Raw genomic sequence first — 23,042 nt, 5'->3', positions numbered from 1 at the left:
GTTTTGGGCTTTGAAAGCTACTGGGACATCATGTTTAGAAAATAAACGTCTCAGTTTTTCCGAAACACCCGCAACATTCGGAATAACCACTGGTTTGGGTCTGGGTTTGGGGTCTTCATTTTCACCTGAAGGTTGCATGGAATCCTGTCTGTGTTTCCTGTCTACAAAAGTAATCATTAAATGTGAGTCTACATTGTGACATTTACACTCCCAGTATTGCTGTGAATATACTGAAATATGGACAAAATTCTATCAGATACAATGTATCTTTAAACCTCACAAAGTGTTTTTTATATACATAACTCAAGTAAAAAAAAAAAAAACACAGACGGGTACCTGACCCAACTGTTCCTGCTCACCTGTAGTTTACAGACCGGTGAGGTCCCTGCTGACTCACAGCTGGAGTTTAAAAAGCACCTTCCAATTGAGGAACAACATTCAGCTCCACAAAGCCCAGCAATTACTCTCAAACACGGCTTTACAGGTGTAGTAGAGTACTGACAACACAGCTTTGGAGGCACTTGTTTAAAGAGACTGTTATGTGGAGAGGGATCTGAGAGGTGTAAGGATAATGTCCTCCTCATGCAGAAGAATTTTCTCAGTGAAAAAAAAAGAAAACCATGAGGAAACTTGGTTTACAGAAACAATTAAAAACTTTTTTTTTTTTACCTTGGTTCTCTAAAGGAGGTTGTAGTGGTCATTACCTGTTTCTGTGTGATTAAGGGTCTGCACGGTTCTCTGAGCCAAATCTATTATTCTGTCCACTTTAAAGGATTTCAGATCCTCTTCATCCAAAGCAATGTCTCCCAGAAAGGCAGCTGAAACAAAAGAAAAATCACAGAAAGGTCAAAGCCAATTTAAAGCATCACTTTTATAACCAGCCTGAGGCACAAGACCTGTCCAAACTCTCGAGGCACCGTCGGAAAGTACGCTCTCTGAACTCGACTCTGTTTACATTTTCCTCATCGTGAAATAAAAATAGAGTCGTTGGGCAGAAGCGTGTCTCGGTTCAGTTTTAGGAGGAGAAAGAAGGCAACGTATATCACACAGGGGTCATAAAGTAGTGCAGTAACCCTGCCGTCTGTTGGCACGGTAAAGTTACAGTCCAAACGTTAACCAACAACAGAGGTTATATTGTGCGCTCCGACACTCCTGGATAGTTACGATTTGAAACAATAAGATGCTGACACGGACTTCGTGGAGTAATATGGGGCACCTTGAACGAGTAACGGCCCTTTAATGAGGCCAAGGAGATGGAAAAGAACCAAACAGTCACATTTTATGAGGAAAGGGCTTCATTAGATTTCCTACTAAACGTCCCTTTTGCTAGAAGTTCTCCCCGCAGAGACAGGGTGCTCAGATTTTACAGGCTTTTAACACCAGAACGTTTACAGAATTTATGGCCCAGCGTGTATGCAGGAGTTCGAGGGGATTGGGAGGGGGGGGGGTGTCATCGAGTAATGTGAAGCAGTGGAGGGAGGGGGAGATATAGCAAAGGGGTGGCACCATAATTTATCTCTGAACAGGAGATGACAGTGAAAAGGGAAGAGAGGGAGAGGAAGGAGACGTATCCCCTCTGATCGTGCCACAGTTTTGAGCAGAAAAGGACAATGACGGGTCAAAAAAACCCAGAGCAGTCTTTAAATATAGTTTAGTGAGTTGCTTTACAGTTTCAGTCTTATTATTTTTAATAATGTCCAAAAATATGTTTTATAGTGACTGTTGAAACAGCACTGTTTTTTTAAGCTGCCAACAACAACACTTTATCTTAAGGCGCTTTCATAACAAAAAGTCACGGAGGTCTGGGAAAAAAACAAGAAAAAAATGTGAAAAGGAAGAAGAGCACAATAGAAACAAAGAGGGAGGAGGAAAAATAGCTCAAATCCCTTTTCACCAGTGGAGTAAGATTAAAACAATCTGAGACGAGCGTGGGTTGACTCAGACCCGTTCTCCACCCTGTGAGTTGTAGAGGATGCAGCGGGAGGATGAGGAGGATTAGAGGTTAACAACAGCAATAAGAAAAGGTGTAGATGAGTCCAGGCAAGACGAGGCACGCACCGAGGACACGTTTGAATTCCAGAGGTCAGAGGGATCGTTTCGTTCAAATCTGAGACGCAAACCAGAGTGCTCCGCAGCCTACGTTCACTCTGACAGCTATTGGCAAAAACATTACTGATACGGAGACGCTACCAGATGTTCTGCAGAAGATGGATGGATTCGCCACAAAATTACGTCTTTTGTTTTAACATTTTTATTAGATTCTGAGAAGTGCTGAAAAGAACAGACAGTACTTGAAGTCTAAGCGCTTTGCGTAAGTCCTAAACATAAAAAATAAATAATAAAGATAAATAAATATTAAAGACAAATAAATAATAAAGAATCTGAAGATGTAGAAATATTTTTATTACACAAAAGGTTCAAAAGATTATTCTTCCTGCATGCTAAACAACATAAAGATTACAGTACAAATAGGTTGAAGATGAGTTTTAAAGAAATCTTATGAACATTTAATATCTTACCTGTTGCAGATAACGCTGTATTGACAAGTTAACAGCTAGTTTGACAAGTTACGAAACCAAAGTGGATTGCTGCCATCTTAAAACAACTCGTATATCAAAAATAACACAGTGATTTATGAAAACACTATTTCCTGCACTTTTACACCACCATCAGTTTTGCACCATGTGGTCATATTAATAGAATTCTGTGTTTTTGCAAGCACTAGCAGCAGCTAGCTGTAAAGTATCTGTGGAGCCTGGGGCACTTCCTGCATCAATATTTCTCATATTTTTGTAAAATAACAGTGTAAAAAAAGACTAACAGCAAAGTAAAAATTTGTAAAATAAGAGTTTGCATGAACCACTACGACATTAAATCCATTTTTTTAGCTGTTAAATGCATTTTGTTGTGTACTTGGGAGTCTCCAGGAGTGCAGAAATGTTTCTATGATATTTTGCAACAGAACTGCCAAATAAGGTCTGGACTCGCCAATTACAATTTGGTTGTCTTCATTCTCCTCTCGGTTAGGGTCTGGGTCAGACTCTGGCTCCAACATGTAAGGCTGGATGGACAAGTCTTGTCCCCCTTGTTTACATCCTTTAATCAATTTATAAATAAAACATTTCTGCGCAGCTAAAAAGATGTTAAACCCCTCTATCAAACTGGAATGATCCGGTCTATAAGCTGGAGGGGGGCGGAGCGTGAAGCGCCTTGTTTGGATTTAAAGGAACGGCATCAAAACGAGCTGCTTTGTGACACACATAAGAAAAAGGGTGAAAGAGGGGCTGGTAAAGTTAAAATAAGGAGGAATTCAGACCAAAGCATTACAGTTCAACTTTATAAAGACCACAACTGAATGATTTAAATGTGAAAAACAAGGATTTAAAAAGCATGATATGTCTCCTTTAAACCACTTTGGTCTTAGCTCTGTTTGAACTAACCACTAGCACATCACACTGACTGGAATTAAATGTGTTCTCCAAAATGAGGTTGTTTAAGGAGCTATCTACAACAGGTAAGATATTGTTTGCAATTATTTTATCCACAAAACCACACTATTTTTTTTAATAGTTTCTGCCACTTTATGTGCAAAGAGTAACCAAAATCCCAGGAAGTCACTGCTCCCAATCAGCACTGGAAATTTGAAGTGAACAAATTCACAGCCTGATGGCATTAGGACCCCCCAACCCCCCACCTCCTCCGGGCGCAGAAGTCGTCTTAGAAACGCCGCCGCAGGTTTATGGAAAAAAACTCACAGGGATTTTAAATTAATCCCCTTGTCTCCTGGCTTTAATTATCCACAGACACACAGTTTTAGGAGCCTTTTGTCCACATTTGGAGGCTGGGATTGAGGCCAGGCTATGGAGAAATGTGATAAACTCGACACAGAGCTCTGTAACACCATGGAGTGCAAACACTGTGACATTGATGTGTTGTGCCGTAAATTACAAACCTAGTAAATGTGGCAGATGGCAAGTGATCGCTAGAGACTGTAGCGCTGTATGTTTTCCAAACAATATTCATCACCTTGATGCTGCGAGTGGCAGCTTTAAAAAGTCCAACTAGAGAATAATCAGCAACGATAGAACAGTTTAGTTGGTTTATCCTTTTTTTTAAATACAGAAAAAGCAACAATATTGAGAATAAACTGCCGGTGCAACAAATCTGAGTGATTTATTTAATAAAAAATAATGTTTGCTGAAACGTTTGGGTAAAAAATTGACATAACTTCAACCTCCCCCACCAATGATTATTTTTAGTTAATCTAAACCATGATAATCCCCACCTCGTCTCAGTCCACTCATCATACCCAGTCAGATTACACATGAGACCTCAATCATATTACTCCAATTGATTTATGTAATGGCCTATCTTTGACCTCTCCAGGGTCAAAAACTCCTGAATCGTTCCCATAAATCTGCTTCAGTGACATCTGCCACTGAAACCCGCACCAACATCAATAGTAAGCCTGCACAGACACTAATAGCAGTCTATATTAGGAGGACCAGTTCCTATGGGAGACCACAACCAGCTCCTCCCTGAGACATAAAAAATCCTTCCTCACTGGACTAATGATGAGGGATGGAAAAGCCTGACTGTGATAAAAGCCTTGAATGCATCACAATGCCCTGGCACCGCCTTCCAGATTGTGTTTGGTAACAAAAGTCTGTTGATGTGACTGTCATCTGATGACGTGACCACTGCCAAAATAAAGTCAGCGTGGAGCTCGATTTATGGGTGAACATGCTCCTGGAAACTTTATAGGTTTTCCAAGGTTGGTTGTAAAAGTGTTCTGCTTACAAATCTGAACATCACGTCTCATTCTCACAAAGCCTTTCACCAGCTCGTCTCAGACAGTCGCAGCCCAGTGAGACACAGTTTGTGATCGACCGCATTTCATGGCTGTGGGCGATCATGTAAATGCCTGCCAGAGTGTGTTTGTGTTGCTGTCTGTTAGCAAAAAAAAAAAAAAATTAATATCTCATGAAGCAGTGGAAATTTTAACAAAATTCTCAGGAAGTGAAAGTAATCACTGGATGTACATTAACAAATAGAGGTATCCCAATTCAAGATGGCTGCCGCAACAAATGCTTTGTAGCAAACACAAAAACAACTGTCCAACCTGCATAGAGCTCAAATGTAACGTGGCAGTAGCTGGGAGTCATCCTCAAAGCATACTCTGAGGGCTGCCAGATCGCACAAGATCTTTGACAACTCTGTGAGGCGGCAGTGATGCACATTCTGCTTCATTTAAAACTTAAATTTACCAGAGAACAACTTTCTCAGAAGTATAAATGCATAATTGTAAACTTGTGAAAGGTGAGTTGTTTTCTGTGGGGCTGTTGTTGTGTTAATTTGGCACCTTTCTCCTTTTAAAACCAACACCAGCTGTTATTTCTTCAGAGAATGCTTACCTTGACATTTCCTCACACCACAGTTTGAGCCCGAGGCAGGAGAGAGGAGGAGAGAGAAGTGTGTATCTGCACTCCTCTTTTCTAAAAAGGTAACTATGGTCTAATTAGAGGAGAGGCTCTGACGAAGTCACAAACATCAGCTTGTGAGTGAGTAATTATTCTCTAATAAAGCCCGACATCCTCTCACCCTCAGCTGGAATCAGAACCGTGTTGCTGTCATCCCGCGGCAGCTTCCATCTGACAAAAACCAAAACGGGCCTCAGTTAGAAAAGGGCAGGCAGTGGGGGGCCGCCTCACCTTTAACATCTCGCACTCCATCAAGCCCATTAGCAGATTGGATTTCCCAGCTCATCCCTGCCGCTGATTACAGACACTGCCAGCAGAACTTCATCCCGCGATTCATCAGCTCGCTAATTATTTGTCTTCTTTTAATGTTGAGTGGCATCCGAGTTCTTCACCAGGATGAATAATTTAGCAGCATCTTGCAGAATTGTTCGCTTACTTTCTTTCTTTTGAATCTATTTTGGCTATTTTTTGGTTCTGAAACAGATTAAACCCAAAGTAAAAGTTGTAATCTGGAAGTAACCTACCAGAACTCTCCATCAATAACATGGCCGACAATGACTTAAAAATTGACATGAAAATATCTGAAAAGTGTATTTTAAATGAGCAGAAATGACGCAACGATTAACCAAACTTTGAAAATGACTGTTTAACACCACCCTGTGCAACTGGACTGTAGACTTCCTTACCAATCATACACAGTGGGTTAGAGTGGGTTACAACATCTCCTCCACTCTTTCCATTAACACCGGCGCGCCCCAGGGGTGTGTGTTAAGCCCTCTGCTCTACACCCAGTTCACACATGACTGCTCTGCCTCTTCTCACTTCAACTTAATTGTCAAGTTTGCAGACGACACCACCGTCCTCGGCCTTATCATCAACGGAGACAAGAGGGACTACAGGACAGAGGTGCAACATCTGGCCTCACGGTGTGAAAGCAACAACCTGGCTCTAAACACCAAAAAGACCAAGGAAATGATTGTGGACTTTAGAAAAAAAACAACCAGAACATCACAGACCCCTCTCCATCAGTTCAGACGCACTGGAAAGGGTCATCACTTTTAAAGTTTTGGGAGTAACCATAGCAGAGGACCTGTCCTGGGGCACGCACATTGCCTCCGCTGTCGGAAAGGCCCAGCAACGCCTTTTCTTGCTGAGGAAGTTGAGGAGCTATCACATGTCTAGACCGCTGATGGTGAACTTCTACAACTGCGCCATCAGCAGTGTTTTGACATATGGCTTTCTGGTGTGGTTCTCCAACTCCTCCAAAGCACTCCAGCGTGTGGTGAAAACAGCAGGGAAAATCACTGGGGCGCCTCTCCCAGTGATAGGAACCATCTACACCACATGCTGTCTACGGCGAGTGCAGAACATCCTGTGCGACTGCCACCATCCTGCACATCACCTGTTCCAACGGCTACCCTCAGGTAGAAGGTACAGGTCCCTACAGAGCCGGACTAAAAGACTAGCCAACAGCCTATACCCCCAGGATATAAGACTTCTGAATTTACAGGGCTGTTGAGAAATATCTCTGTCAAATGTTTACAACATAATTACTGTGGCTACCTACTTACTACTTATCTATTTACTTATTTATTTATTATAGCAGGGCTGGGGAGCTGTTTATTTGTTTATTCATTTATATTTTTGAAAGATGCATGTATGCAAGCACTGGTGTCCCTTCTTTTTTCTTTCTTTTTTTTTTTTTTTTTACCTCGTATGCACTTTAAATGGAATCTGCCCCTACCACTGAGTGTTGTACAATGACAATAAACTCTTGAATCCTTGAAACTCATGATTACAGAGCACTGATTGGTCATATCAGCCAATGCCAAGCAGTTCAGCTCTTCAAACTTGGGTTTATTGTGATGCAAGATTAGTTATTACTTTGCTGTGACGACACACATTGTTCCCACTAATTCGCTGCAAACATGCCAAAGCATCAGCTTAATCATATGAACCCTGCAGGCAGAGAAGTGGCAGGGGGTCCTGTAATGTAAGAAATAGAAGGAAAAAAAAAAAAAMAAAAGTTTAAACAAACTCATTGGGCTCAGCTGCTTGCATTCCATGACAAAAGAAACACATCTGATTAAGTGTTGCTTAAAGGCCCAATCCTGCATTTCAATAGTCGCAGTGGCACCAGAGGACAGGAGGGGATAATGAGTCACATCTGTCTCCAGCTGCCATTTACAGAGGTTCAAACAATGAAAGATGATAAACTTGTGGAAATAAGTAAAAGCTTCACTGTGATGATGACTGAAGAGGCGATGATAAACCGGTGGTTTCACTAATCTGAAGGTTTAGTGACATGAAGGGTCTCTCATTAGGCAGAAACAAATGAATCCTGGCGATCGAGACAAAGTCTCCGTTGAACCGTGCAATCAACCATGAATGGCCCTGCACTCACCTAACCCTGAGCGTGACCGGCCTCGCTCTCGGTGCACTTCCTCGAGCGATCGACTTTCTGCAAGGTGCTTGAGCCTACCCGAGAGAAACAGAAGTGGAGGGGGAGACTGCAGCAGAAGTCTGGGGTTCAGAGGTTGACCTGTCTGCAGCACCGAAGCTCCAGCGCACTCCAGAGAGCAGCCGTCACAGGAGCGCCAAGTAGATTGTGACGTCTGCGGCTCGGAGCCGAGAGACGTTGTCAAACCGGCGATGACTTTTTGTGATTCTCGTGCGGAGAGGACGACGAGCGCGCCTGCTTCTCATTCATTTTTAATTGTGGAAATGAGTAGGGCCTAATGTTAGACGCTTGTTAGAGTCTTAAATGACTTCCTGGGACGCTGCCAAGATTGGAGTTCAGCAAAATGAGGAATTTTCCACTGGTTAACTCCTGAACAGATTGAATTAGTTCAGTCTTTGTGCGCTCCCTCGCGCAACCAGATGTTATTTACTTTAATCTTTTGCAAATGTAAACATGATATTTAAGGGAGCGTCGACCCATACAGGGTGAAATGAAATAAACCAGCCACTGATACCCAACTTGGTAGGAAAGTGTTGCAAATTATTATTATTAAAACCACCTGATTCGTTCACCTTTATGTTGATTTTTACTCATCTTAGGGAATTTGACAAAGACGGGGTGGGCTGACAAGATGAAACAAGCTCCTCACACAGCCAGGTGGTATTAAATTTCAAAAGCCTGTGAGCATTTTCCATTTGGCGGACATGAAAACGCTGACCTGTAACCATAAAAAGCGATCAAATAGACTCATTTCAGCGATATGCCTGACAAATGAGGAAAAGAAGAGGAGAGAAATAAAATCAATAACCCAGGAATGGTCAAGTCTGCAGTAAAGAAAACAAAACTGGAGCATCTTTGACATTTTGCTGCGAGACGATAGAGGAGAAAAGTAATAAAACAGTTGGGGGATAGAGACAAGACCATCACCCACCCTCTACAGGAAGCCATAAATAAATGACAGCTCACACAAACTGGACACTACTATTAACAATAACGTTCTTGCCAAGATAAACACCGTCCACGCCGGTGATTATCGAGTAGGAATGTCCCTGCTGAGACATGGCTGGTCCATATCGACAATTAATTAGAAACCACGTCAAGAGGAGGAACACTTCGAAACATCCAATGTCACTTAACATCCAGTGAGTGCTTCGTTTTGGTGGCCACTTGAATTGACTCAACATAAACAGAGCAACAACATCCCAACAATTTGTCCATGAGACACTTCATCTGCAGCCTGACCTTTGTTGAGTTTACGCTCAGTCACAACAACAAGAAACACATTTATGACTCAGAGACGATGAGGGGGAAGGAAAAAATGTTTATAACATCAAGAAAACGGTCAAATCCTAACTGGGAACCACTTCCAGGACATCAGAGGTCTTTTCTTTTTTTTTTTTGTTGGCTGAAGCCAGCTTTGTGTCCCTAACCTGAATACTTTTACCAGATGGAAAAGCAAATCTGCTCAAAATGCCCCTGAAGGGGATTTGGAAAGACAATGCGTTCAGATTACACTAAACAGAGTATGTTGATGCGTGGAGACGAACAAACATATTCATGGATTCATGAATCACTCAGCAGAATCACATTTGTTTAATCTCCACAGTACTCTCCCCTCCTCCACTTCTTCTACTTCTTTTTTTTTTTACACTGGCTATGTGAAGGCAAAAAATAATAAATATTTTTAAAATAAAAGCCTCATAAAAGGAGAAAAATCTTAATATTAAACTGGAGCCACTTTCCTAATAACTCCACACAAAATGCAAATTTTGCAACTTCCCCCCCCCCCCCCCCCCCAACAAGAACTGGAGTGAAAACTTTTCCTCTGGTGGGAGAAATGCACACTGGAGGCTTTTCATCTGTGTTTTCATCTTTGCAGTCACACACACACACACACAGAGACACACACACTCTGGGCTTCAAATGTTTCAAACTGCAGGGGGAAAAAGCACACACATACACACAAACTATGCCACTTGCAAAACAATCGCACACAATGTTCTCTCGGTCCTGTTCATAAAACTACATCCACCAGTGCTGTCATCCCTGTGTGCACAGATTCAGCCTCCACAGAGGCGAGGAGGTGACACCCCCCCCCCCCCCCCCACACACACACACACCGGGAGAAGAGGGGGGAGATAAATAAATCTCACCAGCTTTACAGGGATCCTTGTAGTCGATCGCCTCTGATGTGGCAGCGGACTCCACGTAGTAGCCCGGATCCACAGCCTCCAAATCCAGCGCCAGAACCACACCGAGGAGACATGATAGAAGAAGCAAAGAGCTCGCCGACAGATCCATGTTTGTGGCTTGGGGGGGGGGGAGAGCGAAAGGGATAAAGGTAAAGGAAGAGAGAGAGAGGGACAGAAAGACAGACAGAGAGAGGGGAGAGAGGCACAGTGAGAGAGAAAATGGGAGGATTTTTGTTTAAAGGGGGGAGGATGAGAGGCAGCCGGAGGGCGGGTTTTAAATGCAGCCTCTCTCCGGTGTCTCCTCGACTCTCTGGGGGCTGAATTCTCTCCTCCAGCTGGAGCTCCACTTCAGAGCAGAGAGAGAGAGAGAGAGAGAGAAACTTTAAAAATGCTCCTCGTTTTTCAGTCACTGTGTGTGTGTTTTACAGGGTTTTATAATTAAATAAGCTCCAGTCACTAACCGAGCAGAAATATAAAGGGACATTATCATATTTAGCTATACACCAGGGGTTAAAACACAGAAAACTGTTTTTAAAGTTTTGTTTCTTTTTTTTTCTACTTTAAGTAAAGTTTTGGTCCAACTCTCTCCTTCGTGTTGACTTCAGCCTCGACGCTCTTGACGTGACCCCTCAAGCTACGCACGCATGCAATTAGTCACACGTGCGCACGAGTCGGCACCAGCCGCCCACTCGCGCCATCGCACGCGCACGCGCTCATACTTGTTTGACCTGCCAGGCTTTTTTTTTTTTTTAAACTTCAGGAGTCTGCTGCTGTCAGCAGCGCGCCACCTGCCGGCCCATTTACGAACATAACACACAAAATGATAATAAAAATGAGTGGTAGCCTATCACAACTGTTAGGATTGAGCTTTTTTTTTTAATTAACCCGCCACCAAAAGAGAAGCAATAATGTTTTTGCCCTTATAAGTGTTTGTTTTTCTGTATCGTTTTGAACTCAGGAGCCACTAAACACTGGATGCAGGGGCGCCACCAAGAGCAGGCCATGGGGGGTCAATGACCACCCCTGAAAAAAAAGGTGCACCCCTCACAGGACAGACAGTTTCATTCCTGCCCAGTAATCCAGTATCAACAACTGTTGTCTTTGAATAACTGGGCCCCCCCCCCCCCCCACCAGCAGTTTATTTTAATAGCCATGGCTTAAAGAGAAAACAAGATAATAGATATCTCCTTTGATTGATAATTCATGACAATGAAGCTATTTTCATTTTATTTATATTCCATGCCCTAATTTCTAATTTGCAAGTAGTTAAAAATATTACAAAAAGTAATAAAAGTTTGTCCCAACATAATCAGCGGGGAAAACCTGGGGACAAATAAAACTGGAGTAAAATTAAAATAACCCTGATTGTGTCTCCAATTAAAAGCATAAACTCACGTTGACTTGAAATTTTAACCTATTGTGTGACATTTAGCTCGTCTTTTCTGTACTAAAGCTTTTAGGTGCATAAGGCAAAGCAGAGACCTATATTCATAAATGTAGTCTAAAATATATGATTTCATTGTATTAATTAGAAAAATATTCTAAATGCATTTTATTCAAGTTATAATTTGTAGGATTTGTAGAGTCTATCATAAATATTGAAAAATAGGGTTAATTTTAGACGTTTTTACCATAACTGAAACTAATTTCCAGCCAAAGAACTCATCACTCTGCTGCCTGTAAACACTTGGAGGGCCAGGAAAAAATACAAACTGAAGTGTTGTGGAGACGGCAAGAAAATTCCCAAACTGTTTACTAAAACCTTATCAGGTGCTGATGATGGTAGGAAATGCAGATTATGCTGCTCCTGTTCACAAAAAAATAAATAAATAAAAATAAAAACATTTTTGATCCTATCTGCTACTTCTGTGGAACTGAAGACAGGAAATCTGCTGTAATGAGCGAGCTGCATTTCCACAGCCTCTATAAACAGTATGTGCCTAGCCTGCATTAGGGTTAAACACAAAGAAACAAATATTTAAACTAGCAAAGCAAATGCAATCGGGTAAGAGGACCACGTTTACTTTAAACGAGTAGCACTTACAAAATGTAAACAATTAGAGCGTGCATATGTGGTAAACATTAAAGCGTGGATGTTATGAGTCATTCACAGAAGCAGCTTTAATAATGTACCTGTCACAGTATTACAATGTGATTTATTAAGGTTTAAACAAGCTTTATTGGCAGATTTTAGGCACAGAATCAGGTGAAGATATAAAAGTAAAATCAAACTTCACAGTGTAACTTTAACCACTGAAATTAAGTAAGAAACATGGAGATGTTCTGAAATGTAGCTGTGACAACTAAATGAATCACTAACTGACTGGTTAATAACATTTATAGGCTAAATGGGACATTAGTGAGAAGACAACGACGTAACAGTCAAAAGTTGTTTCTTTATAAAGGAAGATTTGAGGCCGTCACCAAATTTGGCACGTTTGTCTTTCTTCCTTCTTGGCAGGAGCTCTTTTTCAAGTAGTTTGTTTACGTTCACGAAATAATCTCCTGCAGAGAAAATGAACGGACCTTGTTGATTTGTTTGTCTGAATGCAGGAGTGGTAAAAGTCAAAGAGGAGATTTAAGTAACAGAATCTGAGCGTTGAGCAGCAGCACTCTTCCATGCTCCTCCTGCCGTCTCCCTGGAGGGTCAGCTTTGAGTCTTGTGGTCTTTGTGTGTCCTTTGCTGCAGAGAGATCCGAGTCTCATCCAAGGCTCCACGCCACCGCCGACACACTGCACCATCTCACATCAGACGCTCTGCAGCTCCACAAGGAGACAGGGAATTTATGGCTGTAAAAGGGCACAGTCAAATTAAAAGGCAAAGCTATTTTTGTTCATTTGTTAGGAACTTTCTACTAATATAACCTAATGGGAAATTAACATTTTTCACCTACATCCAGAATCATCACAAGTAGAATATTTTCAGCCACTGACATCTTAGTGGATTGGCTATTAAAACACTGCATCTACCTTTGACCTTCACTGAATTTGCTGTAATTTGTTATTGTAATTCCCCATGAAAAGCAGTGATTAGATAATTGAACTTATTTCCACTTAAAGGTACTTCTAAATGCTCAGTGGATGCACCAACCGTTTATTTATACACCAAAATTGCACATTAGTTTGCATAACACCATGACAAGTTGTTCAAGGTTGGATTATTGATCAGCCGCTAGTGTTTACAACCAGTCAACGAGGACACTAACAAGCTGCCAAAACGAGACAGAAAGAAGCCAATTTGTGCTAAAATGTTAGAAAAAAACAAGCTCCAAGTAAACTGTGTCTTAGACGGTGACATGACACACCTTGGGCTCATTTGTTGGAGCTGCTGCCACATTTTCCCCAGCTTGGCTGAGAGACACTGCTCGACTCGGCTGTGCTCCTCGAAGGGTCACCGTTATAGAGCCCGGTGCTTTCTGTCCCCCTAACAACACAGAAACAAAATAAATGCTCAACAGCAACAAAACTAGATGAGCCTATATATAAAATAAATAAATAAAAGGAAGAATCTAGCCACAAACTTTAGCTTGATGTCATGAAAGTTTGTTAATTTGGCAGATTCGAACAGAAGCAGGGTGCTGAATGGTGAACATTAATTTTCAGAAGCTGGCGTAAGGAAAAATGCAAAGACCGTTCAGATGGACAGAGCAAAACTGAAGACAAAAACAAAACAAGAAACAATGAACGAGTTTGATTCCAGTCTTTATTTTAACAGCATGAACACATGTTGAATAATGCTATGTAGAAATGTTAATGTTGCAACAAGAATCTTCAAGAGATCTTGTTTATGTTCATGGAGATTTAAGCAGGTGATTAAAAAAAAAACTTTACAACTTACAAAATGAAGAGGTCAAACAAAACATGCAATGGCAGTTATAAAAAAAAACACAACTAACAAAGAAAGCAGTGTTTTATTACAAATTAGGCCAACTCATTTAACATTACCTTCATTCTTCAGAATCAAATGACTTCACAGTTCTGCTTTATAATTGCATTTCTTTCCACATAAACATGTGTCCAACTTAGATGAGATTTTCAAACTGAGTTTCTCTCATATGGCTTTTTGTAGACATGAAAACAAAACATGCTAATGCCTCCGATGTTAAACAGCTGCACATCTGACCCAGCAAACTGTACGCCCGTTTGGTTCGTCCAGGCGAGTGCTCTCCAAACAGGGTGGTCCTCGGCCTTCCTCTAACACAGAAATCCTCCCTGACCTACAGACGTGCCGAGCTACTGTTTCCTAAACGAAGCACGAATGAGGCGCGGACGCTCAACGAGGCCGTCGCGGTTTGGCAGTTCGACACATACCAGCGGTCTGATTAGTGATGTGAGCCAAGCCGGGCAAGCTGCTGGCCAGTTTGGCCAGCCCGCCGTTGGTGAGCAGCTGATGGATGGCTGTGGTTTTGGCGACTCCCCCTGCGGTGACCACAGGCACTGTCCGGAGCAGAGTGCTGCCGCTGGTGCCGACCGAGCTCAGGACCGGATCCTGAGACTTACCACAAAGCGCCTGTAGGTGGAGGGAAAAAAAAAAAAAAAACAATAATTGAAGACTTTCTTAGAAACGTAAGAAGCAGAGTGCTCATACTTTTAGTTTTTATTCAAATAAAATCCATGTAAACTCCACCTTTCTGAGTGGAGTTTGCATGTTTTCTCTGTGCATGTGTGAGGTTTTTTTCCCACAGACTAAAAATATGCATGTTAGACTAATTTGTAATTGTCCAAAGGTGTGAGTGAGAAAATAAATTGTTGGTTGTCTCGTTTGTCTCTGTAGGCATTTTTGCACTGTTAGGCCCGGCTCGGCCCAGCAGAATAAACTTGAGCCAAGCACATAAATGAATCGTGTTCTGCTGGAGTACCTGGGTGCTGCCTGCATTTGTTGCTGTGGATGGTAAGTTAGGAGCTTTGGTCACGATCTCCTGAAGACTGAAACTTAGACCTTGCAGAAGACTGCTTGCTGAAGGTGCTGCAGAAACCAAACAAAACAAAAAGAAAACAGACAGCAAATTAGTGAAGTTGAAATTTGAGTGAAATTCAACAAAACCTCTACTTTCTTAAAATGCTCCCTGAATTAAACCCTGCAGAGGTCTACACTAACTGGACCCACACTACAAACACAGGTAAGCACAAAACCATGTCCAAAGGTAAAGGATTAGATCAGTGGAAAGCAGCAATGGCGCAAGAGGTGATCAATGATGATGTTTGCTGAAATATGTTGTTTTTGATCCAGAGTTCAGAACCTGAATCCCGCTCAATAAGGCAGACGGAACAGCTCTGTGTGTTGAAGCTGCTGGACCGAGATCATTTGCACAGTTTAGTACAAACAAGCGTGCAAAGCAGGACGAGACAGAGGTACCTTGGGCAGTAGCTGGAGCTTGCACCTGGACTGGTGTGGAGGACACCGACACCATACAAGGCTGCACGCTGCTGAATGAGCTGGAGCCTGGGGACAGGGCACCAGACACCTCTGAGAGACTACCAGACCTGCAGTGACACACATACCACCAGTCTACTCAGGAGCTGCCCCCAAAAAGTCCTGTTTGACCACTATTCAGATCCTAAACTCTGAGTATCACCACTCATCAATCCCTCTGCACCAGACACATTTCTGTCCAACAGGCTGGGTGTAGATGTGGGTGTAGTAGGAACAGGGCTTTGTGTGCTGTACACGTAATGTGTGTGTGTAGCAAGAGTGGGCAAGCTTACTGCTGGCCTGTCAGAAGTCCAGAAAGCTCCTTGGCACCAGCCACTGTTTGTCCCATTGCCACAGATAATGGTTTGCCAGAGACACCCACTGCATCAATGAGCACAACAACAGCATAATCAGTTATTACGTCTTGAGGTTAATTAAAAATATATATATACATAAACTTGTGTTTTTATATATAAATAACTTTTGTGAAGAGGGCCAAACATAGATAGTCAAGCACTCTTTTTTTTAGCATCCCCCCCATTTTTGAAGTACTGCAAACCAAACAACAGTAAAGTCTCACATTTCATCTGGAGATCTGAATGAAAACTATTCAAAACTCCTGTCTCCTTACTGGTATGTTATCTATCTGGGAAAGCCCAAACATCATCCGTTCATTTGGGTCATGAAAAAAAACAAACATGTTTTTGAAGACACTGATAGAAATTTCCGAACTACATTTCATACAAATGATATCACTGGAACAGATCATATTAAATAAACTTGATATTTATTCTGAAAATTGTTTTTGTTGTGTTTTCTGTGGTTGAGAAACACAAACTTGAATTTAATTGCTACTGAGGACACTTGAAAAAAATCACCCCACTATCTGAAATACCAGAGGTAATGGTGGCAGCAGGTTTATCATCAAGAATAAAAACAGTGGCTGAAATCTTCCTAACAGATGCTTTTTGGGGAAATCAAAGAAGTTAAGGAGGTGTTATTATTATTACTGAACTACTGGATTATTATTATTGGACTGTCAACAGCTGCTGAACAGCGTTCAGATGGGGTCTCCTAAATAACAACTTATTTGGCTCTCAACTTTCGTACAAGTTAGAGGTGAGCTGTCCTGGTACTTGAGTTTTGAACAAGTTCAAAGAATTTGCGCATCATTTTTTCCTCTTGAAATAGGCACAAACTTTTTGTGGGTGTCCACAGAGCTGCATTTTGACCCCTGCACCTGCTCTTCTTCGACAGAAAACATGTTGTGGTCTAAAACCCACGCTGATTACAAATGCTCATTATGCATTAAAAAAAACTGGTTCAAGTCAGCCTGTCTCGATTTCTAAAATGTATTACAGCAGATTAAATAATAAATGTGGGGGGAGATGCCAAGTTGTGTGCAAAATGAGCCGAGGTGGGCATCAAAACAGTGGGCACAGTGAAGAATGCAGTTTTGCAAACTGAGAACAAAAAAACAGGCCGTGATTTAAAAAAAAAAAAACCTGGCCTCTTGTTGTTAAGTTATTGATAATTTAGTGAGACTGCAACAAAAAATTCACGTTTTTTTCCTCAATTTTCTCACAACCAACTAGTCTCCCAACAGTGGCAGATTAGATTCCACCTTTAATATGAACCACGAGCTTTCCTGTTCACACAATAAAATATAGTTAAAAGGTCAACTCTCCACTCTACCATGCTGAAATACATGCTGGGCTTTTTAATGTAAAACAGATGCATCAACTACCATCAGCATTCAGCTAAATATAAAAAATGTCACCAACATTAATTACATGTTGGATATTTATTTAGTCAACCCTGCTTTTAAGACTTTTGTAACGTCTGTGGCCTCATTGCTTCGCATGTTGGGATATTCCCACTTGAAAGTTTCTAATGAATCACGTGTGAGTGCAGAAGATTACCTGGTTTTGTATACTCAGCAGGGTTGATGGTGCTTCCTGCCGACTCGCTCTGGGAAACGATAGTGACTTTGATCTTTGCCTTCTTGGACACTTTGCTCGGCGTGGGGCTGGGCGTCTGCCTCCTTTTGCCATGAGGGCGCACTTCATCTCTGTCCAGGCCTTCCATCTGATCACCGCTGACTGGCACTGCACCACAGGCACGAGGACACACATGCACACAATAACACATGACTTGAGCCTGTGGTGTTTTATTATTTTTTGATATTTCATTAATTTAATTAATCAACGTTCCATTGTCTATGACTTAATGTATGTAATAATACAAAAGCTTTTTATAATTTGGTAAATTAATTAAATTCAAAGTTGTGAAAACAAAGAAATGAGAGAAAAAGGAAAGAGGAAAGAAAAGCATGGATGAGGGACAGACACTTACCAAAGATACAAGGAGGAGTGCCAGGAGGAAGGTTTTTCCTCACAAGCATGTTTTGTTTCATGAAAGCAGCAAACTGAGCTGGAATGAATTGGGGAGAAAAAAAAAGCCAGAAAGGAAAGTCGTAGAAGAAGAGACAAGAGGAAAGCATTTCAGTCACGTTCCATCTCATCCCATCAGATGCTGAGACGTGGTTTTTTTCCCCCACCACATCTCTTATACCACCCCACCTGCTCAGCTCACACATTTTGTGAAAAGTTCAGGAGCTGAAGTGAATAACTCACAAAGTTAAAAAACACAAAAGGAGCAAAGGCCGCAGTAATAAGTAAGACTGTTAACTAACCTTGAGCCTGCTTGTGAGTGAGAACAGTGCCCGAGCGCTGCATGTGAGTTTTGAGGAGCTGCGTAGCGGTGATCAGACTGGACTTTTGGGCCGGCGACAGACCCGTGGTCTTGGGTTTGGGGCTTGATGTGGGGCTGCTACAGACGCTCGACAGATCCTGAGGAAAAATAATTAAGGAGGAACACTTGAGTTTATAATTACAGTGCGGTGTTTTGTACCTGAACACAGCTGTAATAAAGTACAGTGTTTTTGAAGCACCAATTCAAAACTGTAATAGACAGAACATTTGGATCAATGTGTAGTAAACTAAACATTCCCATTAAAATCATGAGAAACAAATGAGCCGATGCAAAAAAAATTCTTAGTAATTCAAATAGTTTGAATGACAGATTTTACATTATATTAAAGTTAAATTAAAAAACACTGATACAATTATTAAAAAGACAGCTTTGAAGCATTTTTCTTTTAAATGGCTTATTTATAGTTTTTTTCCTCACCTCCGAACCAGAGGGTGAGATGGGAACTCGAAGCGCCGGAGACGAAGGTCGCCCTCTCTCCACATCAAAGGGAAGCTCTCGCCGAGGCCTTTTCTTCTTCTCTGTGTCCAAGTCTCTCATCTCTCCTGAACCATGACTGTGGCCCTCCGCCCGAGTTAGGACACCCGACAAGAAGTCAGCTATCTCATCCTAAAAAAAATTAAATTAAATTTAAAAAAAATTAATGTATATAAGAATCACACCAACAAATGAGAAATACACTGTAGAAAATTATTATTTTCAATTACCTGAACGCAGCGATCCACCATTGACTGTGTTAGTCCTTCTGATTTCATCTTTGCTGAGTTGATTCTGTGGAGGATTTCTGTGTTAAAACTCAACACAGTTCAACATGGGACAAACAGAAGTGAAACCAAAGGTGCAGCCTCTCAGTGTTACTCATCTCTCTGCCTCAGATAAAATAGGACAATTTAGACTCAGATTGTATCGCTCCCATACTATGAGGGCTCTGAACAATGTGGTTTATTCAGTGAAGGGAAAGCTAGAACATCACTCCAAAAGCTTGCATGCACAAACATGCAATGCATGACTCACTGAATAATCTTCACAAAAAATAAAATAAATAAATGTTTTGTTGCAGCTGTTTGCTCCATTTGTGATTGACAGACCAAGCACAAGTGGCACAGACTTACTTACACATATGCCAGCATCACATGATATTTAACTCTGTGTTAACTATGAGACAAATGAAATTCACCTCTTTATTCTGAGTCTATATGTTCACACAAAAATGAGCCACTAAGCTGCGATAATCCCAGTTTTAAAGTGCAAAATAAGAGGTTACAAGGAGGCTGCGTGCTCTGATATGACGTTCATAACGCTACAAGCTCTTCATGAATCTAACAGCTGCTGTTGAGTTGAAGTATCCATATTTTACCCTTTAAGATCTAAGACCGACCTGAGGTTGTCGTCTGCTCCTCCCACCACCACCATGCTGTTGTCTGCCCTCAGCTTCTCCCTGAACTCCTCCATGCCGTCCGTAGTGCACTGCAGAGCGTTCTGTCCCACCACAAACAGCACGGGGGTCTTCATGTCCAGCAGTGGGTCATCCACATCCTGCAAACCAGTAACACGGCACTAAATATTAACTGTGAACACTGACATTTTTCTGCCCAAAAAAATAAAAAAATTCTAAATTCTTTTTAAGTGTGTAAAGCTTCTTTCTTACCCCTCTTGGCCCATTAACTGTTAGCAGAGGGAAGCCGAGACACACCACCGCAGTCAGATATTCCACAAGAGATACCTAAAATAAAAAAGTATCAGGTTAATCACGTATTTTTTATCCATGTGTTTTTTAAGCTTACATTAAACTCTTTGATAAGGCTTACATGACACGCGATAAGAGCACCAGCGTTCCAGCCAACCAGGACGATGGGTTTGTGTGGGAAGTGACTGTGAACCTGTTGAAATGTTTTTTAATATAATATTAGCATAGCTGCAAAAACAAATATGAAATTCAACATAACGTACTGTAATATACTGAAATATTCCACATTCCTATTAAAATAAATCTGATCTGGAGAAATGATTATTATAATAAAACTAGAATATCTTACCTCCATGACTTTGGCTCTGACCGTCCCCAACATGTGCTCCAAACACTGCGAGATTCCCACGTTGGCTCCACTGTTCACATGCGTGTGCACTGGGATCACCTGACGTACAAACAGAGCTCCTGAACTTGTATCTCAGACAAAAAGGAAAAAGTCTTGTACAATACTGATGACGTATGATAAATATTTGACTGAGTGAGGTTTCAGACCTTTCCTAAGCAGGAGAGCTGCGACTGCCAAAATCTCATCCGCCGTGAGGTGGAGAGAGCAGGGTTAGTCGGGCTGGATGGAGCAATGAGGATGAGAGGGGACCCGGGAAGTTTGCTCTGAATGTGCAGAAGTACAGACAGGAATATGAAGTTTGAAACAAAGATCTTGTGGAGAGAAACACAAAAAGTTGAAATTAATTATTTTTTTTTAAAGTGTAGGCTTTTACCGGTTTGTTTTGCGACAGTACTCCGACAGCCGGGTCCCAAGGACGTTTCAGGAGCAGCGACAAAGCCTCTGCGCTCGGAGCTCCAGTCTTCGCAGAGGGCAGCAACATTCTGTCGATCAGCGAGGGCAGCTTTCCAGACAAACACGGGATAGCGATAATTAAAATAAAACAAAAACACCCAAGCCTTTGAACACGCAGATATTGTCATTCAGTTTCTGAGATCACACCTTGCTCTTGAGTGTCTGCAGCACATCCAAGTACGCAGCAAGCATGGCAAGGCTTAAAGACTCGATCAGAGTCGTGTGTAACCACTGCGTCAGTTTGGCGTCCCAGTTCACGCTGGCGAGTGCGTGTCGTACCTTCCTGGCACACTTATCCACCGCTATTCGCCGCAAAATGGGTTCATTGCAAGCCTAAGGAAAGGAGAACACTGTTAGTACTCGCCTGCTGTCTTACTTGAGAGGTTTTCACCAAAAAAATCTCCTACAAAGTGGTTTTACTTTCACTGTAAAATTCATTTAAGGGGATTATATAATCCAACAGGAAAAAGCAACCACATGGTTACACCATCCACATACATTAGCTCTGCCAAAACATGTGATTTTAAACTGATATATGTCCAAACAACTGGCAATGTTTGAGAATACAAACTAAATTAAAACGAATAAAATCACACTAATAATAAAAACGTTACGTTTTCATTGGCCAGACGTGCTAGTCTTTCAGCTTGAAGAGCTTTAAGGACTTTGTTGAACAGTTTGTTCTGCACCACAGACCATCCCGTCCTGAAAATGCATAAACAAAATCGCAAAACAGCACACTGAAGCTGGGAGGTTTATCACAAGCAGTGTCACATATATTGTTACTATTTATGAGAGAGTCAGTCCACGTGTTTGATTACTTGTTTATATGTTCCTCCCAGTCCTCGGGGGGCGGGGGGCTCTCGGCAGCGGTTCGAGCAAATAGAACGTGCCGCTCGCATTCCTTCATCACACTGAGAGCTTTCTGGTTGTCGTATAGAGGAATAGGTGTTGGTGTGACCGTTTCTATGTCTATTTGAGATTCTGAGTCTCTGTGTGAAACAAACAAAAAGCAAACACCCTTCAAATTACTGTAACATTTGAAAATAATTTAACCTAACTTATAATGACAAATTTTCAGCAGGCAGATATCAAAAATGGAGGCTAACAACATGATAAATAGTCTGACGTTTACTTGATTGTCGAGTTTAGAGGCTTTTATACTCACGACGAAGGTTCAGGTTGGCGACGTGGCGTCACAAACAGGGTCCTTGTAGGCCGAGCGCTGCTGGCATCTGGGTGAGCGTTCCATGGTTTGGCATAGCTGTGATCCAGGCATACCAAATCTAGGTCCCGCTCGTATGCAGACAGCTGGAAAAGTAAAGATGTACCCATCTTGCGCGCAGCTGCCTGCAAGTCTTTCTCGCCACGATGCATGCTTTCCCTGGGCCTCAAAAGGCCCGCAAGACTGCAGAAAATTGTGGGAATCAGGCCAAGCTGGGAGAAACAAAAGAATATCCAATACATGTCAAAATATGACAACGTGGCTGCTGAGTTTTTCCTCCCTCGATTCACTTTTCAAACAGTAAAATGGCTCAAAAAATGATTCAAACCTGCGAGAACTTATTGCAGGTGATATTAAAAGTCTGACCATTTTGATTACACTATTTGGAAATGATTTTGATCGATGTCTATTTGATTACTTGTTCAACTCTTACAATAATAATGATCAATGAAATGCACATGCTTGTACAAACATGTATGTAGTCATAATCAGAGCCCTATAGAAAGAGAGTTGCGACACTCCCATTGGCTTCCATAGAAAGAATGGAATGCGGAAGTCACGTGGTTCATGGAGCCTCAAATAGTTCCAAACAGAGCGAGAGGCTTCATTGAGCGCAGTTCATTTTCAATGTTTCCGAAGTTTTTTCCGCCGGTAAGTTTTGAAAATCCAAATTTTTTTGCTATTGTGAAGCATTAGCTGACTGTTCTGGACCAAAATATGTCAACAGTGATATTTCATTTTGTCAGTTTTATTTAATTAATCGTATTTACTAGCTAGTAGTTAGGCCTACAGCAGGACTGACTTCAATGAACTGTTAAAACATTTACCATTATCAGACTGAACAAGAAAATAACTATGTAAAGAAAATAAGAAAAATATATTGTGTGTGTGTGTGTGTGTGTGTGTGTGTGTGTGTGTGTGTGTGTGTGTGTGTGTGTGTGTGTGTGTGT

The 23,042-nt window shown here is 41.6% G+C and overlaps 2 protein-coding genes across 5 annotated transcripts in view; both read right to left on the bottom strand.

The window, feature by feature from the left end:
• Window positions 1-10,778, bottom strand: part of bmp1a (bone morphogenetic protein 1a) — a 34,331-nt gene extending 23,553 nt beyond the window's left edge. Inside the window, exons 1-3 of the mRNA XM_014030778.1 lie at window positions 10,595-10,778; window positions 10,095-10,479; window positions 705-818 (exon numbers count right to left, since the gene is read on the bottom strand). Of these exons, the coding sequence (XP_013886232.1) occupies window positions 705-818; window positions 10,095-10,242 (262 nt within the window). The 5' untranslated portion in view covers window positions 10,243-10,479; window positions 10,595-10,778. The remainder of the gene's footprint in view (window positions 1-704; window positions 819-10,094; window positions 10,480-10,594) is intronic.
• A 1,514-nt stretch (window positions 10,779-12,292) lies between these two features.
• Window positions 12,293-23,009, bottom strand: kansl3 (KAT8 regulatory NSL complex subunit 3). 4 transcript variants are annotated; one of them, XM_014030774.1, is made up of 20 exons: window positions 22,036-23,009; window positions 21,689-21,859; window positions 21,482-21,572; window positions 21,015-21,200; window positions 20,788-20,916; window positions 20,561-20,677; window positions 20,355-20,453; window positions 20,127-20,198; window positions 19,967-20,041; window positions 19,697-19,854; window positions 19,026-19,089; window positions 18,739-18,927; window positions 18,242-18,398; window positions 17,469-17,654; window positions 15,840-15,927; window positions 15,490-15,617; window positions 14,993-15,099; window positions 14,445-14,643; window positions 13,439-13,557; window positions 12,293-12,890 (listed from the first exon to the last, which is right to left on the bottom strand). In XM_014030774.1, exons 1-20 carry the CDS (start codon window positions 22,332-22,334, stop codon window positions 12,882-12,884), a joined length of 2,643 nt encoding a protein of 880 aa, XP_013886228.1. In that variant the 5' UTR covers window positions 22,335-23,009; the 3' UTR covers window positions 12,293-12,881. The 4 variants fall into 4 exon arrangements, with proteins under 4 accessions (XP_013886228.1, XP_013886225.1, XP_013886226.1 ...); XM_014030771.1 differs by lacking the exons at window positions 12,293-12,890; window positions 13,439-13,557 and adding an exon at window positions 17,902-17,979 and having other exon boundaries at window positions 13,817-14,643; XM_014030773.1 differs by lacking the exons at window positions 12,293-12,890; window positions 13,439-13,557; window positions 15,490-15,617 and adding an exon at window positions 17,902-17,979 and having other exon boundaries at window positions 14,552-14,643.
• Window positions 23,010-23,042: the final 33 nt, after the last annotated feature.

This window comes from Austrofundulus limnaeus, unplaced genomic scaffold (assembly GCF_001266775.1).
Source record: "Austrofundulus limnaeus strain Quisiro unplaced genomic scaffold, Austrofundulus_limnaeus-1.0 Scaffold1116, whole genome shotgun sequence".
In the NCBI taxonomy this organism is placed as follows: Eukaryota; Metazoa; Chordata; class Actinopteri; order Cyprinodontiformes; family Rivulidae; genus Austrofundulus; species Austrofundulus limnaeus.
The sequence above is the reverse complement of the archived record's forward strand: the minus strand, read 5'-3'. Positions and strand labels throughout refer to the sequence as shown.